General features: G+C 37.3%; 1 protein-coding gene across 1 annotated transcript in view; it reads left to right on the forward strand.

The window, feature by feature from the left end:
- Positions 1 to 15773, forward strand: part of RAB3C (RAB3C, member RAS oncogene family) — a 132572-nt gene that overhangs the window by 788 nt on the left and 116011 nt on the right. The window contains exon 2 of the mRNA XM_059833988.1: positions 8593 to 8820. Coding sequence (XP_059689971.1) covers positions 8593 to 8820 — 228 coding nt within the window. The remainder of the gene's footprint in view (positions 1 to 8592; positions 8821 to 15773) is intronic.

Consider the following 15773-nt stretch of genomic DNA (forward strand, 5'->3'; position numbering starts at 1 on the left):
CCAGGAGAAACGGGTGCTATACAGATACAAGTTACATTATGCAGAGTTTTGAGCAGTTTCTAGGCTGTTGTTTCAAAACAGTTTATGCTGGTGAACTGTACTTCAGTTATTAATTAGGACCTCTTTTATAATCTCATACAGGAGCTCTGGGGGCCCCAAACTATAACCTGGAACACATGACTGTTTTTTAATAGAAAATCAGTCGTGTTACCAGTGGATGGGTAACAATCAATCCCGCTGATTCTATACAAATGCGAAGAGCACTTTTGCAGTCTGCTGTGATTTAAGCTATGAGCTGCAGCTCTGTTAGCTAATGTTTTTCATGCTGGATATCTACACTGGCAGTAATAGAATTTCAGCTTGAAGGGAAGATCTGCATCCTCTTCAATATGCATGCTTGAAAAGAAGTCCGAAATCTTAAGTTACGTTGATACGGACTTGGGTTTGCTTGACTTTGGACAGAGACTGATAATCTCATAAATCTTTTGCAGAGCAATTGCTCGGATGTCACATGCTGAAACCTTTCATCCAAAGAGGTGCACTAGAAATAAGCCATTCTTCAGTAAGAATGTCTTTCAGTTTTCTGATTGGAAAACAGCAATAATTAGGATGCTGTTTAAAATGCCTAGGTCTGCATGCTCCATGCATGTGTTGGAAATGTTTATGTGGTATTTGCCATTTATTTACGCATGCTTATAGAGATACTGAAGTCATGTTTAGTATGTATTGGCTTTGGAGAGCATTTCATTAAAAGCAAATTTCGCTAGTCAAGGATGACAACTACAGATTGGTCACTATTGCATTTGACATTTTTGACAAGTATTGAGTTCAGTGACATTGTTAAATAGTTGTGGAAACAAAATGGTGGTACAACATTAAAATCTAAATCTAAAGAAATGGAAGTCCAGATATAAAAACATATGTACTTGACACATCTCAGAGAACAGCTTCTTGGGTTTTTTTATATGATTGTCAGTACAAACAGAATTATTGTTAAACAATATTGAATAAAAGTCAGCAGAAATCACAGTACAAAAAGTATAAAAAGAAACAGCAGAGAGCTATAAAAAACCCTACAAATTCCACTTTTCAAGGCTGGTGAGATGGTCAAACAGTGTCTATTTTTAAGTATATCTCATCCAAAATTATAATCACAAGCATCTGGATTTTTCCAAGATGTGAAAATGCAGTCTGGCAGATGAGGTTTGATTTTTCACTTGTAGTTTCTGCATGGCTTTTTTCTTTCTTCGACTTATACTATTCCCAGCATACTCAAATATTATTATTAAAGATTCCAGTAAAACAATATTCTATTGTGGATTCTTCTTCTTAAGAGTTCTTTCATTTTCCAACATTAGGCTGGTATGTTTCGGCCTTGTTCAAATATGGTTTAGACTGGCTGAACTAATTGCTTGATTTATCTCTTAGCGATCTGATTTCCTATTACATCAAAGAAATGTAGTTGCTTCTTTGCACACAACAGATTTATGGAACAGTCTGTTACAGAACTACCATCTCTGAATTGTAGAGCAACAGAAAGAGTGAACAAGTGTGTGCCTTTTGATCATGATAAAAACAACTGAGAGGAGAGTGTATGCATTTTTTTTTTTCATTTCCATCAAGCAATAATTAAAAAACTAAAAAGTTAAAATATTTTAGCAGGATGAGAAAAAGGGCCTGTGCAGTAGCGCTGTCTTTCTATATTTGTGAATTCTTTGTTTCATTCTCAAGCTCATGCTATTTCTCTGTAGACAAAAAGGGCCAACAATTACCAGAAAGGCAGCCCAAACAGTCCTTCCAGAGAAGGAGTTACCTAGCGTAAAAGTTTGCTATTGTCAGCTGCTGGATGTAATTGGATCTGGGTCAGAGTTTGTGAGTACTTTTCGTTTTTCTAGCCATGTTTTCAAAGAACAGATATAAGTCTTATTAGTGCTTATGGCCATGGAGAGGGCTTTGGTTTAGAAGTCAAAGGCAATGAACTCTTTTTGCTGTGAAACATAGAAGTCTGTACGGTTTGTGTATGTTCTTTTAAGAATTGGTCTGAACTAGTTGAAATGTCTGTGTATTTCTCAGTAGGTTCCCCTAATGCTTTGGTGGTACTTTCAAAACTGAAGATTCAATGGGAAATTCTCAGCGATTCATACACTGATTCACTCCCTTCAAGTTACACTCCTTATCTGATTGTAGCATGCAAATTTTCCACATAACTGCACTTTGCCAAAGGAAAAAAGGGGGAATGTAGATTGGATAACCTGTTCTTCATATTTATCTGGGCATATGGGCATTAATGGTGGTAGTCTGTAGAAAATGCTGGATCTCTAGAGACCCGCTCTTTAACTTGCCAGGGCATCAGATCATTTCAAAGGTGACTGAGGCCATAGAGGTGAGGGGAAACTAGAAAGTGGGAAATAATCTGTAAATTATCTGCTTTGCCAATGAAATAAATGAGAACATTTTCTTCTTAGCTTTTCATATACTTTTGTCACTGGCAATGGTTATGCCCAGACAAAATAGGTTTATAAGATACACGTCCAAACACAATGGAGGAGGGCAATAGCAAGCAATAAGGCTGCTTCCAGATATTTAAGAGGTTATTATAAAATTATGATGAAAAAAGCCAAATCAAACCTATTAGACACAGAATTTAGCATGGCAATTCATCTCCTATCACTCAGCAAAATTGTTAGATACGTCAGTCTTGGTGGAAGAGCCTGCTAAGCCACTGAGTCCACAGAGCAAGTTATATACACCTTTTTGTTGACTGATCAAGCTGCATTTGGAGTCAGCAGTCCTCTTTCTGTCACTACCCCTTTTTGGAAGTGTACTGTGGAAGCTTGTTCCCTTGCTGGTTAGATACTCTCATCTCCAGCTCAGAGGCACTCCAGGCTAGTTTATACTGACTTTTTAATGTCCAGTGTCTTGCTGCAATATATACGTCAGTCTAAATAGTTCTCATTCCCTAACATTCACTCCAGATTACTATCTAGAGAAACAAGTTCATGTTTTCCTTACTCTTTTTTTTCAGATTTCTCTTGTAAGATAAGATCCTAATTGTTCTGGTCTTCCTAATAACCTTTTTCTGTATTTTCCAGTTTGAATCCAGCTTTCATAAACACTCTTGACTAGAACTGGTACTAAGGCATCTCACCAGTGCCTTAGACAGTGGCATTAGTATTTCACTTTGTCCCTTGGCCTGATGCAGCTGCTCTGGCAATTGGGCAGCTGCACAGTCTTTGCTAGTCTCATGACCCTGAGTACTGCACTAAATAGGGCAAATGGCAGAGGGCTGTAGCTGTCTTGTTTTGATTCTCTTTTCTACCTCCTGGTAAATCTGAATTTATTTCTACAGGAGTACCTGGCCTGACACAGCTTGTATTTTTCCTTTTCAGAGCTGCACTATTTTGGTGGCTTCTTGATATTCTGTGTTAGACTAACCCAGTTAGGACTTTATCTCTGGTTTTGCTACTATTTGGAGAAGGGAATTTTATGGTACTACCTAGAGTGGGAACTGAAAATATGTTTCTTAAGCTAGCCTTTTCATGGAGAAGGTAAACTTAGGTTGAAGAAAGACAAATGAGGGATAACGCTGTAGCTCACCAAAAGTAGATTCACCAGAATCCATGTGCTAGAGACTTGCCAGAACAGTTCTTTACTGCACCTTGCATTATGTTGTCATGGGCAGCTGCCAGCACTGTGGCCACATTCATGCTACTTCTGCTAATATGAAGCAAGTAGGGCTTCTTTAAAATGTTTTAGACTCTCACCCCTTTGTATCTTCCCGATATTCCCCAACTTGGCATTTCAGTATGCCGCTTATAATAAAACTTTGCATTTCTAACTACACCTTTCGGACTGGGTTAGGATACACTTACACATATTCATGAATCCAACCTCATAATACCTTGAAGCAGATAAGCTTCTCATGATGCTGCCAAGTACATTGGTTCACAAGCTGTGCTCTGCAGATGGCTGGCAATCCGTAAATTCCAAATAAGTGTCTGGTGCATTGTCCACTGAACTCTGTTAAGTCTTATTAATTGGTCAGTTAAAAATTAGATGATAAGGATTTGTGAGAATTGGCTGTGGTCTGCATCTGTGGATGCTGTTGTATTCACTGAGAGCACACCAAAAGTGAGAGAGGTTAAGCAGCTTGCCAAAGACGTAGGAAAATGGAAAACAAAAGTCATAGGATACCTCTGAAAGAGTTAGGAATAAAATCCAATCTCTGGATTATTGGTTTGGTATTTTACCTAGAAAGCAATTGATTTCTTCATGACTGGGTTATACTGTCATAGTGTTCTATCTATAAGGATCTTGGTAACATTTTGACTCTTCTGATGGTGACATTTCATCTGCACATTAAAGACACTCACTTGCAGTGCATCCTACATACAGTCTGGTGAGTTACAAACATGGAATTTTCCCATTGTATTCCATTGTTTCAATATCCATTGATTATGTTTGACTAATTGTATTTTACAAAAAGCAAAAAGATCGCATCACAAAAAGCTGTCTGTGCAGGGAACTCTGTCTTTTTACTAAAATAATTCACAAAGGAACGAACCTCAGTATTTTCAATCCCAGCTTTTCTGGCCTTTTGCATCATATTTTCCAGGGGCAATTCATCCTGCATTAGGCATACAGAGTGGGTGCATATATAAGTGCAAACTGAAGTCATGTGCAAGCTGGGGAGGTCATGGCATGCTGCTCTGCTTAAGTGAAAAAGCTGTTCAAATTATTTCTGTCAAAGAATGAGGTCTCTAAGGCCATAAAGAGCAATACAGCCAAGTGTTTTGTTATTATCATGAAGGTGGCAGGTAAACACATACTTTTTCAGACATTTGTTCTCAACCCTGCCCTGTTTTAACCTGTTCTTTGGGATCAAGGAAACAGCTGGACATGAGGCTTGGAAAGTATCTGGGTCTGATATAGAAAACTCTGTTTAATATGCCTATGCCCATAAATAATCCACATATAAGGAGTTTAAAGATGTGGTGTGAACAGGGAAGCATACAAAGCCATCCTTTTTTGTCCTTGGACCATATTCAAGGTGGGGACATACCTTGACACAGGTATGTGAGACATCCTGACTATAGGTCTTCTGAGTGTTATCTTGAGCTTAGATTTCCCAGTGGACTCTCAAGTCTGTCCTGAGTCCTCTAGGAGGTGGCCTGAGACTGCCTTTGGTGCTAACATCCTCATGGGTGTAGGGATCTGAGTAGGGACTCATCCTACAAAAAAGCAAGTATGCAATATGCTAATGAAAATAGCCTTGTGCATTCTGTCTTCAACTTTACTAAATAAGGACAACATTCTACTGAACAGAAAACTCAATGTGTTTTGCTGGAAGAGATGCTTGTTTAATATATCCATTTAATCATTTGAGAAGGGAACTTTGTCAAAATAAAGGTAAGAGTTTTGCTTTCTTAGAAACAAAGTATCGTAACGTTGTCCAGGTTGGCATGTTTATTTCGTTCTCGTCCACATATGTAGTATTTAATTACAGGTCTGAGCATGGCATTCCTGGTGATTTTTTCCAGCATTGTTTCCAAAGGAGGAACATAACGTCAGCACTAGCTTCTTCACATTTCTTTGCCAGATGCTTCCATAGTAGGGACAAGTCCTGACATATTAATACATTGGGAAGTGGGCTACAGTGCCTCCCATACTTACTTGAAGTCAGCAGCTGGTATTTAAGAGAGGCACTGCAGGCATATTCACAAAGTTGAAGAGGACCAAGAATCTAGGTTTCCCTTACAGCCAGCATAAAAGTAGGGACTCCTCTAGAGTATCATTTAGAGTGGGAGCTTGATGTAGGTGATGTGAATTGTAGTCTGAAGACTCTGTCTCCGTGCTTACTACAGGATGAGTGAGTTTGGGAAGTAATGGCAAAGTCTTACCACCTGTACTGAGTTTGATGTTTCTTCAGACTAGTGCAGGCCCTAGTACTTTTCTAAAACTCACTTGGATTTTGGACACAAGAAAGGATGACTATCGGTAGTCTAGGGAGGCTGGCTCTCTAGACTAAAATAAGTTTCTCCAAACAGTTAGAATTATTATCAATACCTCACTAATCATCTCATGATTCCCCAGGTGAGAGGTGGAGAAATTAGTCCTTTCCCATGCTTTTCCTATGCCTTCTGCATCCTGTAATAGGCAGACATACTCCTATCCCCTGAGATAAAAGCTGACTGAAATTCTTTGTTCAACTTGCCCATAATTCTGCCTACAGTACTGCAAGTAATGAATCCATAAGTTCAAGGCACAGTGAAGGTGTTGCGTTTTATTTTTTTCTGTGTTTTTAAAACTTTTAAGGAAAATATTGCATGGGTAATGTGCATAAACACATTAATTTAGAGGACCACTGAAATGTCTTTGTGGGCAAAGTCTGTGTTTAAAACCATCCACAGGAAACACATTGTTACTCAGGAAGGCTATGCCATGTACAAGGTTTAGCCAGACTATTATTAGCATCCAGGTCTCCTGATTCCTCTGCCTACTGAATCATACTGTTTCTGAAGTGTTAGGCATTAAAGTATATGGGGATGAATTGTAAGGCATATAGGAGTGAGAGCAGCAAATCAAATGAAAGCTAAAACCTCTTTTTGTAAGCCTTAAGTGAGTTGAAGAAGCTACATGGAAGGCTTCCTAGGAGATAAAATCAAGAAAGAAAATTATTCTTCTTCTTGGTAGAAGTGGTAACGACTGGTTTCAGCTTCTGAGGAGCCAGAAGGGCACTGGAACAAGCTGCTGGGGAAAGTGTACAGGTTACACACTGGCATCCCCAGCCACTGCACAGTCTTTTGTCTGCTGGACTTTATTGACTTGGTCTTGCAAACTGTACACAACATCAGTGCTCTTTACTACTTTATAGCCAGTTGTGAGTAGACTGATATAGACAGTATAAACAGCATTTGATTTTCTTGTTCTCATGTTCTAAACAAAATAGTTCAAAATGGTTTTACAATAAGGGAGGGCAGTGAAGATGGACAAGATTTGTTTCTGTCTTTGGATATAGAAATCAGAAAGATGAAAGATCAGTGATGTGTATGCTCGGAAATATTTAGGGTTTTGTTCTAAAATGTCTTTGTTGCATGCTTGTGAAACAAGTGAGTAAATATTAAGGCCAATGCAAACACTTGCAGTGCAAGCACGTAGGTACCCAAGACTACATTTAATCAAGAATTTTAGTCACTACCAAATAAAAGGTTAATTCTGAAATCAAACACTGCATTACTTATGAAATATAAATCTTACACTGAATTTTCTCTCAAAAGCTTGTTACTTCCATTGTCTCTTTTAGGACTTTTTGTCCTCACTTCTATATGCCTCTTCAGTAGCCCAAAGAAGCTGGCATATTGTTATTTGTACTATGAGACAGCAGAATTAGTGCAGAAAATTTATGCAGTAATTGAAAATCTGCTGAGAAGGTGGGTTAGTGTGCAGCCTTCACCCTGGTTCCAGCTGTCCTCTCTGGTTGCCCAAATGCACTCTGAAATGTCTAACTTAGAAAGCTTTGACGTGAGCTGCTTTTCCATAAACCTTTATGTTAGGCTATGATGTCTGCCTTTCTGTCTGAAATCAGTGTGCAAAAGTGTTGTCTTTATTATTGCCAAACTCCAAGAATTTAAAATCCTGCCAGGCTCCCAAAATACTTTTTTCTTAAAAAGCATATGAGGTGAAACACTACCTAGTTCTAAAAGTTCTTCACTTTTGCCATCTGTTTGTTGAGCATCCTAGGTAGAATTTTGGTCAGGTTTTCAAGTTAATCTCTGCAACTCTCCTGAAAGCCAAAAGTCTACTTTTTATAAATGGAACCCATGATCTTTCAAGTCTCTACAGCAAAATGTGCTTGCTATTTAGCAGTATTCAGTAATCTGTGCTTATTCAGCTGTTTAATATGGATTAGAAACTGTATTTTAAGGACTCAAACTTGAAAACATTGACCACTGCCACTTATGATGGTGTTGCATTAACATTGCAAATTCCAAAACTATGGAATAGACTAGAATTAGAAAAAATCGAGATGTTATTTCAGAGTTATATACCCAACTCACTATTTAATGATATAATAACTAAAAGCTGGTAAAGGCAGAATGCTTTGAATAAGATTATAGGCATTACAAAAGATAGCAGCATATTTACAGTAAAATAAAGGGTTCAAGAATTTTATCAGATGTAAAACATATTAAGCTTTTGCTTGGAAATATACCTCCTACGTCATAATGCAACACTGATCTCCTATTTCCTTCTTGTACAAGTGAAGTGTCTTTGTCTATATTTTCACCATCTATTTCATTCATCACATTTTCTGAGGGTAGATCTTTTTAATGATATGCTCAAGAACTGTCCTGAATTTTTAGAATTATTACTTTTTTTGATACCAGTCACCAGTGATGTTTACAACCTCTTTTGCAAATGGAACTATTACCATGGATACAAGAATCATAAAAAAAAATTAAATTAAACCTCTGTGAACTTCTTCTTGAGTTCATTCATATCTGGTATCAAAAACTCCAATAAAATCTAAATGTTTCCAGTTTTATGTCATACAAGAGACAATAAACTGTTTCTTTTTATTTTGAATTACAGATGGCATCTGCTCAAGATTCCAGATACGTCCAGAAAGATACATCTGACCAGAACTTTGATTACATGTTCAAACTGCTCATTATCGGCAACAGCAGTGTTGGGAAAACCTCCTTTTTGTTCCGATATGCTGATGATTCCTTTACGTCTGCATTTGTGAGCACGGTGGGGATTGATTTCAAAGTAAAAACGGTTTTCAAAAATGAAAAAAGAATTAAGCTACAGATTTGGGTAAGCCAGAAATAATAATTCTATGAACTAAGCAAGCTGTAGCAGTTTGATAGCTATCATTTAAGCTACTGTAGGTTTGCACTGAGTGTCATAACTTTTTTTTATATAGATATATATCAATATATAACATAGTAATGAAAAAGCAGTTAATTATTTCCTGCATCACTTTTCTGTCTTGAGTAATAAAGTGTAGACAGTATTTTTAAGGTATTGAAGTACAGCAGAGTATATATTCTGAATTAAATTTCATTAAGAAATAACACAGGTTGACACATATTGATGTCCGTGCAGTGAGGTATAAACAGCTGTGCAATGTATAGGCTATTGAAAGTGATACATTATTAAAAAGTACCTGGAAATACCAATCAGGATCTGGTTTCTTCCCACAAAAATTATGAATTCATGTAGGAGCTATGATAGTGCATGCGTAACAGAAGGAATAATTTTTTGCTCTGTTAGTTATGTTTGTCATCCTGATCACCTGAAACGTCTTCCTTCTTTTGCTCAGGAAGAAAATGTGTGGAAAGAGAGAGTGTAACAGCCCAAGTGTACAAAAACCCTCATCCTTTGCCTACACGTTAGAGACGGTAGAAAGATGCCAAATGCGGGAAAGTGTGATGCCAGGGAATAGGTGTTCTTTTCTGCAAACTTTCCTCAGAAAGAAAGGATAGCCAAATCTTACTTACGCAGGAGCCACTGATACTCACATCGCCTAATTCTTGGGTGATAGGCTGATAGTCACTTAAAGGAGAGGGGAGGATAGCAGAACATTTAGCAATGTGGCACCTGGAGTTAAAGCTTCTTTGCCATCTTCCTTGGGTGCTTGAAGATTTTGAGCGATGTTTCCTTTGTGAGATATTCCTAACAGCCTTATTAACCAAGATTTTCTTTTTTTATTCATGAATACAAATAATTTAAAAATTTATTTAACAACGGGCAGCCATTAAATCTCAGGAAACCTCGGATCAAATATGACGAGTTCATCTAACATGTTTTGAACAGCAGATAATTTGAATATCTTTTTAATATGACACAAAGGTGAATTTCCCAGAGTTTCCTAGGCTATATCTCATTCATGTCTTTTTAGGTAGGCTTCAGCCCTTGATAGCTGAAACCATTTGTTGTTCTGTGCCCTCTAGGAAGTGGAACACAGACTTTTTGCCTCTCAACTTCTCTACATTTTTAAGCTTAGATTCTTGCTATTATCACAAGTATAACAGTGCTACATACTAGGTAACCGTATGCCATGTGAGTGCTTTCACTGCAATAACTTGTAGTTTTGTTGTAGTACTTTAATGTTGGAGATCACATGGTAATTTACATTGACATTACTTTGTTATTTTTTTATAATGGAGCAATAAAATTGTGTTCACATTATAGTCTTTACACAGTTCTTCTTTTAATCACCAAGTATCCTCTACAATAGATTTTATTGTTCGTGTCTCTCCTAGCAAAAGCAGCAACTTTTGTTTACAATATATTAATGTGGTTAGTTTGACACCAGTATATTTCTCATAATGCCTCTCCATGGCAGACTACAAATATGTGCTTAGCTCAAAGCCGTCCATTAATCTAAATGTGATCAGGGCTATCCAAGGCATAGAGGATGTAGCAGCTGTATTCTTGCCAGCTGAAATAAACATCCAGTTCTAGCAAAACATTTTATTGTTCTTTACCTGGCAGTAACATGCACAGTTGAAACAGACTCTGACAGTCCTTGCCTGAAAAAACTTGCAATTGAAATGAGTGAAACAAACACAAGGGCTCCATGTTGCTTAGGGAAGAGGTAACAGAGGCTCAAAGCATGGAAGAGACCTTCCTAAAGTCACCTACCAGGACATAGGGTTGGAGACAGGACTTCGGATCTTACTTTCATGTTAAAGCCTTTTACCCCAGCCAGCACTGCATATTGGATTGGGTTTTTTCCCCCCATTAAAATGTTAATGCCAGTTCTTAAAAGGCCTTGTCATTGCCAAATTAACTCAAACTGCAACAGCTCACTATTGCTGTTTGCACTTTTTAGGTGGAGTAGTCTGCATTGGAGCATTGTGTTGCAGTTACACTTGCTAGTAAAGCGGTTGACTGTTGCACCTCTGGGACCTTAAATAAAATCAGTTAAGTACCTCAGAAAGCTGTTCTAGTGTATGAAATCTGAAATAGAGCACTATTACCCCATCTCTTAAGCTATATCAACAGCCATATTGTTCTTAATATACAGTATCTGTATATGTAACATCTGTCCGTATTATATTATACTTTATTACTTTTCTTTGATTATGCAAATGTCTTTCTAAAATGAATAGTACTCCTGCAATATCCTTTTCCATTTCAAACTGCATTTATGAAAGACCATTTATATTAGATAAAGTATAAAATTGAATTAATCATAATGCATGTGATTTGATGTTAATTCTGAGTAGAAACATGCATGACGTTATAATACTTCCTTGAAAATCACTGACAAAATATTTGGTGACATCATGTGATAAATGATATTCAGCATATATGAAATAAAATGTTCTGAAAAATCTCACAGGTTTGGATAGTCAGAAGAAACTGCAAGTGCAACTTTAAAATGTGTTCTGAATTACAAGATCAGAACTGAATTACTTTGCCATGTACTGCAGTGAAGAAATACATAGAATGCCGCTGCTCTACTGTCCTTATCTGGCAGTAAGATGCAGAAATGTGTAAATAATAGTGCTGTTAGGTCCCTAAAATTCCCTAGCTAGAGACACAGTTAATCCAACATGTGTCCTGTTACAATTTTGTACACATTCTTGGGTAGACATTTAAACTTCATGTTTAATAGCCCTTTCAGCATGATACTTTGTGTGCAACTTGAAGCATGTTGGAGCTTGAAACACTGATTTCCTCAATAAGATTCTCACATGCTTACCAGTGAAGGGTGCAAATCTGACTGAAAGTCAGCATGAGCTCTCAAGGAAGAAAAGTCATTGTTTCTTAAAAAAATTCACTGTGTGATTATCACAGATGAACTAGCAAGGGTTAACTGGTTGAAGGAGGTGCTGTCTTACATATTGGGATGCCCTGCAGGTCTTTTGTTTGTTTGAGGCTTTTTCTTGCTTTGAGGCAATGGTGTCTTATTCTTGGATTCAAAGGACCTGAATTGAATTGCCTTCTTTCATTGTTCAAGTCAGGGAGGATGGGGCTCTCTCTAGTACTTACCATTACATCTTTTTCATATGGTCAGAAAGAGCCTGCTGGGAGCACTGTAACATTTGCTTTTTTTCCTTCTGAGCCAACACCTTTCCACAAGATTTCTTACCGGAATTGAGAGAGGTTCAGAGTTCATTAGTGATAGCACATTACCTTGTCATAGGACCACCAGCTGGCCTTGAAATTTTTTTTCACAGCAAGTTATAAATGTGACAACCCTGGTGTGGACATTACGAAGACAGCATATTAACAGGTTTTTTACCTTTTAAAGGAGAGAAATCCATAAAAAAGGTGTTTTGCCTAAAAAGGTATTGATGACTCAACAGAAACTGTAAGAAAATTTGGAAAGGAATTGTGTCTGTATGCGGCGCGTACGTACATAGGATAAAAGTCCACCAGAGGGCTTTAGGATGCTTTACAGTGTATAATAATAAACAGCAATAAATTTTTCCTCCATTTGGTTTGAGCTAGTAATATTAAAGGGTTGGGACTGGAAGGCTATAAGATTCTTTCAGTTTCAAACTGCTAGATTTCAAATTATGTTGAATTAAAAAAAAAAAGTCTTGTCAATACTAATTCTGACAAAAATACACACTAAAGAAAATGATTAAAAGCTCAAAGAGCTGCAAATCAGAAAATAAAAGTAAGTTTAACCTTATAAATCTGTCACTGTATTCACTGTATAAATCACTACATTCAGTATACACTGTAGCTGTGACACCATAAAGGTTTGCATTACTTTTGTAACTTCTGTCAATGGTTTAATAGAAATAACAGTCAGCAAGAGCTTATGGAGAAACTATAGGCTAATTTGGACAGCAGAATTTGTTAGCTAACATTTGTCAAAATAAATCATTAGAATAGGGGGAAAGAAAAAGAAAAATAAAGTGCAGATATTGATTCATAGAAAACAGAGTAAGATTTACAAAGACATGTCAACATATTTGTTTAACTGACAGTGTATCCAAACCACATCTTTAGCTCATGTTTAAAATTTACTTGATCATAACTCTCAGTGATTTCTAACTGATTTCAGTACAAATTTTGTTTGGAGAATAAAGCATCAAGTTTTCCCTCTCTGATCTGTTTATTACACAAAAATCTTCCAACTGTATTCATACAGCAATATTTGCATAGTTTCTATCTGATTGCAGCACTTTGGTGCAAATATCAAATAAGAACACTGCACTGCCTTTTGCTGCTTAGATGGGTTTTCCCTGGGTCTAGCCATAAACTTCATGGACTAGATACAATGATTACACACAAATAAAATATAACCTCTTAGAGAAGACAGTGTAAGAGCTGCTTGTGTCAGCATATCCTTCCTAGAACTGTGTGTGACAGTTTCATTTGATACCCAAATTGCTGTCTTCACATCAAATGTTTTCTATAAATTGTCATAGGACTTAGGGACTAAATGAGGACTAGGTTTTATAAGCTGAATGAGAAAATCCAATGTCATCATTCAATAATTAAAACTATAGTAGCCGTTAAAAAAAAAATCAATAAATGTTAAGCACCTGATTTTTTGCTCTACAAGCTCCCTAACAGTGCTTTAGCAGTAAAAAGGGGTTCAGTTAAAATGGGAATAATTTTGTGTGTGTGTGTTTGTGTGTTAGAGGGGTCTGTGGGAGTACCAGTATGAATGAAAACTGCCTTGATATTGCAATCTTTAAGGGGTATCCTGCAGTAACTTGCAAGTGTGGAGGCAGTGCAATATTGCAGAAATGTCCTGTAACAGTGACTAAGGCTATAGCATCAGTGCAAGAATCACTAAATACACTGGTTCAGAATAAAGGCAGTGAAAGCTGAAGCAATAAAAGGGGAGTTAAGAGTAGCATGTGGAGACAGCGGATAGCAAATGCAGCAAATGTTTCATCACAGGAATCTCAGAGCCTGATTTTGTCACATCTGACTCATCTGTGTATTTTTAATTGGTATGATAGCCACATCAAAGTTTATTTCATGATTCCTTTCTCAGGTGCTGGTGACAATGTGTAGCTGCTGCTTTGAATACACCACCTTTTTAGATGAGGGTAGTAAATCTAATATTGAAAATGAAAATGAAATTTCCTCATCTCAGGATGAAAGTCAAATGTGTACCCAGTAATATCAGGCAACAAGTGATTTGAAGACAGCAATGTACATGGATGAAAACTGCAGATATTTGGGATTTCTCTGGATCCATCTGTACTAGTAAATTAAACATACCAGGACTGTCCTTTGGCACTGAGTTCAACTGGCATGGAATAGCTTTTGCCCGTATGTTTAAACTCTTTTAGTCTCTGAAAGAGGATGGACACATCCAGATTTTGCATTGGGAAAGGTCTCTGTCCTGTGCTAAGTCCTGAACCTTGCACAGGAACTGTTTGGCAGAGTGCTAGCAAGCCTGTGTCAAAACCGTGCCAGAAAATATGCTGGCAGTTCCACTGTATAGACAAATGCCATAGCCTCGAAATGCTCCCTGGCACAACTTACTTTGCTGTTAAGGGCATGGTCTGAAAGGGCAGCAGCTCCAGCCAGGCTTGGGTTAGGCTGATCTGTCTGTGATGATAAGCAAAGCAATGTGTTAACACATGTTGTTCTGTCAGAAGGCTCTAAAGGAACCATTCCTGGGAAAACACGGTTAATGAGGAATGTAGTTGTGATGGCTAGAATGCAAACTCTTTCTGGACTTTCCCTGTTAGCTGAAACAAGGTGCAATTCTGGGCAGCTTTTGTTTTGGTTTAAGCTGCTTTCCAACAGGTGAATGGTACCCCAGTTGTGGTTGGATATTGTTAGCCTAAAATATTCCCTTTCTTCTCCTTTGCCTGTTTCTACACAATACATACCTTTGAAGACCCATGAATAGTATTTACCTGAAAGTTTTGGGGTAGGATCCTATTTTCATACTGCTGTATTATTTCATGCAGTGCTTCTTACATCTTCATTGACAGCTCTTCCACTTATGTGCAAGTCATATTTAGTGTACTTTATTTCTCAGAAATACTAGCATTCATTAATCATTATTTCTCCATAATTTTTTTCCCCTATTTTTTGTAGCATCTGGAGTTTTCAAAAGCCAATTATAGTACAGACAGTGCTATTGTGTTCAGACCTCAGTCAGAGAACCACCAGCAGTTTTTGATCTTTCTATAGCTTGGGGATCTTAGTTACTTCCAGAAGTTGTATATTTTCCTTAATTCAGGGATTCTTAGTGCTCTCTTTACCTTGCCCTTTTTATTCTGTATTCTGTTTCTTGTACCTGTTCTTCTGTTTATATTGAAGTTGCACCCAAGAATCCAGTTCAGGTCAAGTTTCAATTGTTTTTGGTAAGTAAGCAAGAAAAAAATGGTTGATTAGTTCACTTTTAGCCAGTCAAGTGGAAATGAACAGGTGGGAAGGGGAGATGGCTAATGTAGATATTTGTCATGGAAAAGAAAACTGCTTACCTAAAAAGCAGACAAGAAAGCTTGCCTTTTTTCTATAATTCAGTAGATGCTAGTAGTTTATATAACCTATATAATGCTTACATAATGTAAATAGTTTATATAGCTTAAAGTTTAAAGGCATCACAGCAGAAAGAAATATAAGCAGAGACTGAAAAGATAGTATGTGTGCTGCTCTTTGAAGTTTGACTGCAATTGCTCATACAATGAGGCATGATGTGAGAGAAAGCACTGAAGAGTCTGAGTGAGAATGGGCCAGGGCACCATAAATGGTGTATAAACTCGGAAATGGTTACAGGTACTACATGTGATGGCTTGTATTATTTCCTTGCAAATCACACTGCA

This window comes from Gavia stellata, chromosome Z (genome assembly GCF_030936135.1).
Source record: "Gavia stellata isolate bGavSte3 chromosome Z, bGavSte3.hap2, whole genome shotgun sequence".
Taxonomy (NCBI): Eukaryota; Metazoa; Chordata; class Aves; order Gaviiformes; family Gaviidae; genus Gavia; species Gavia stellata.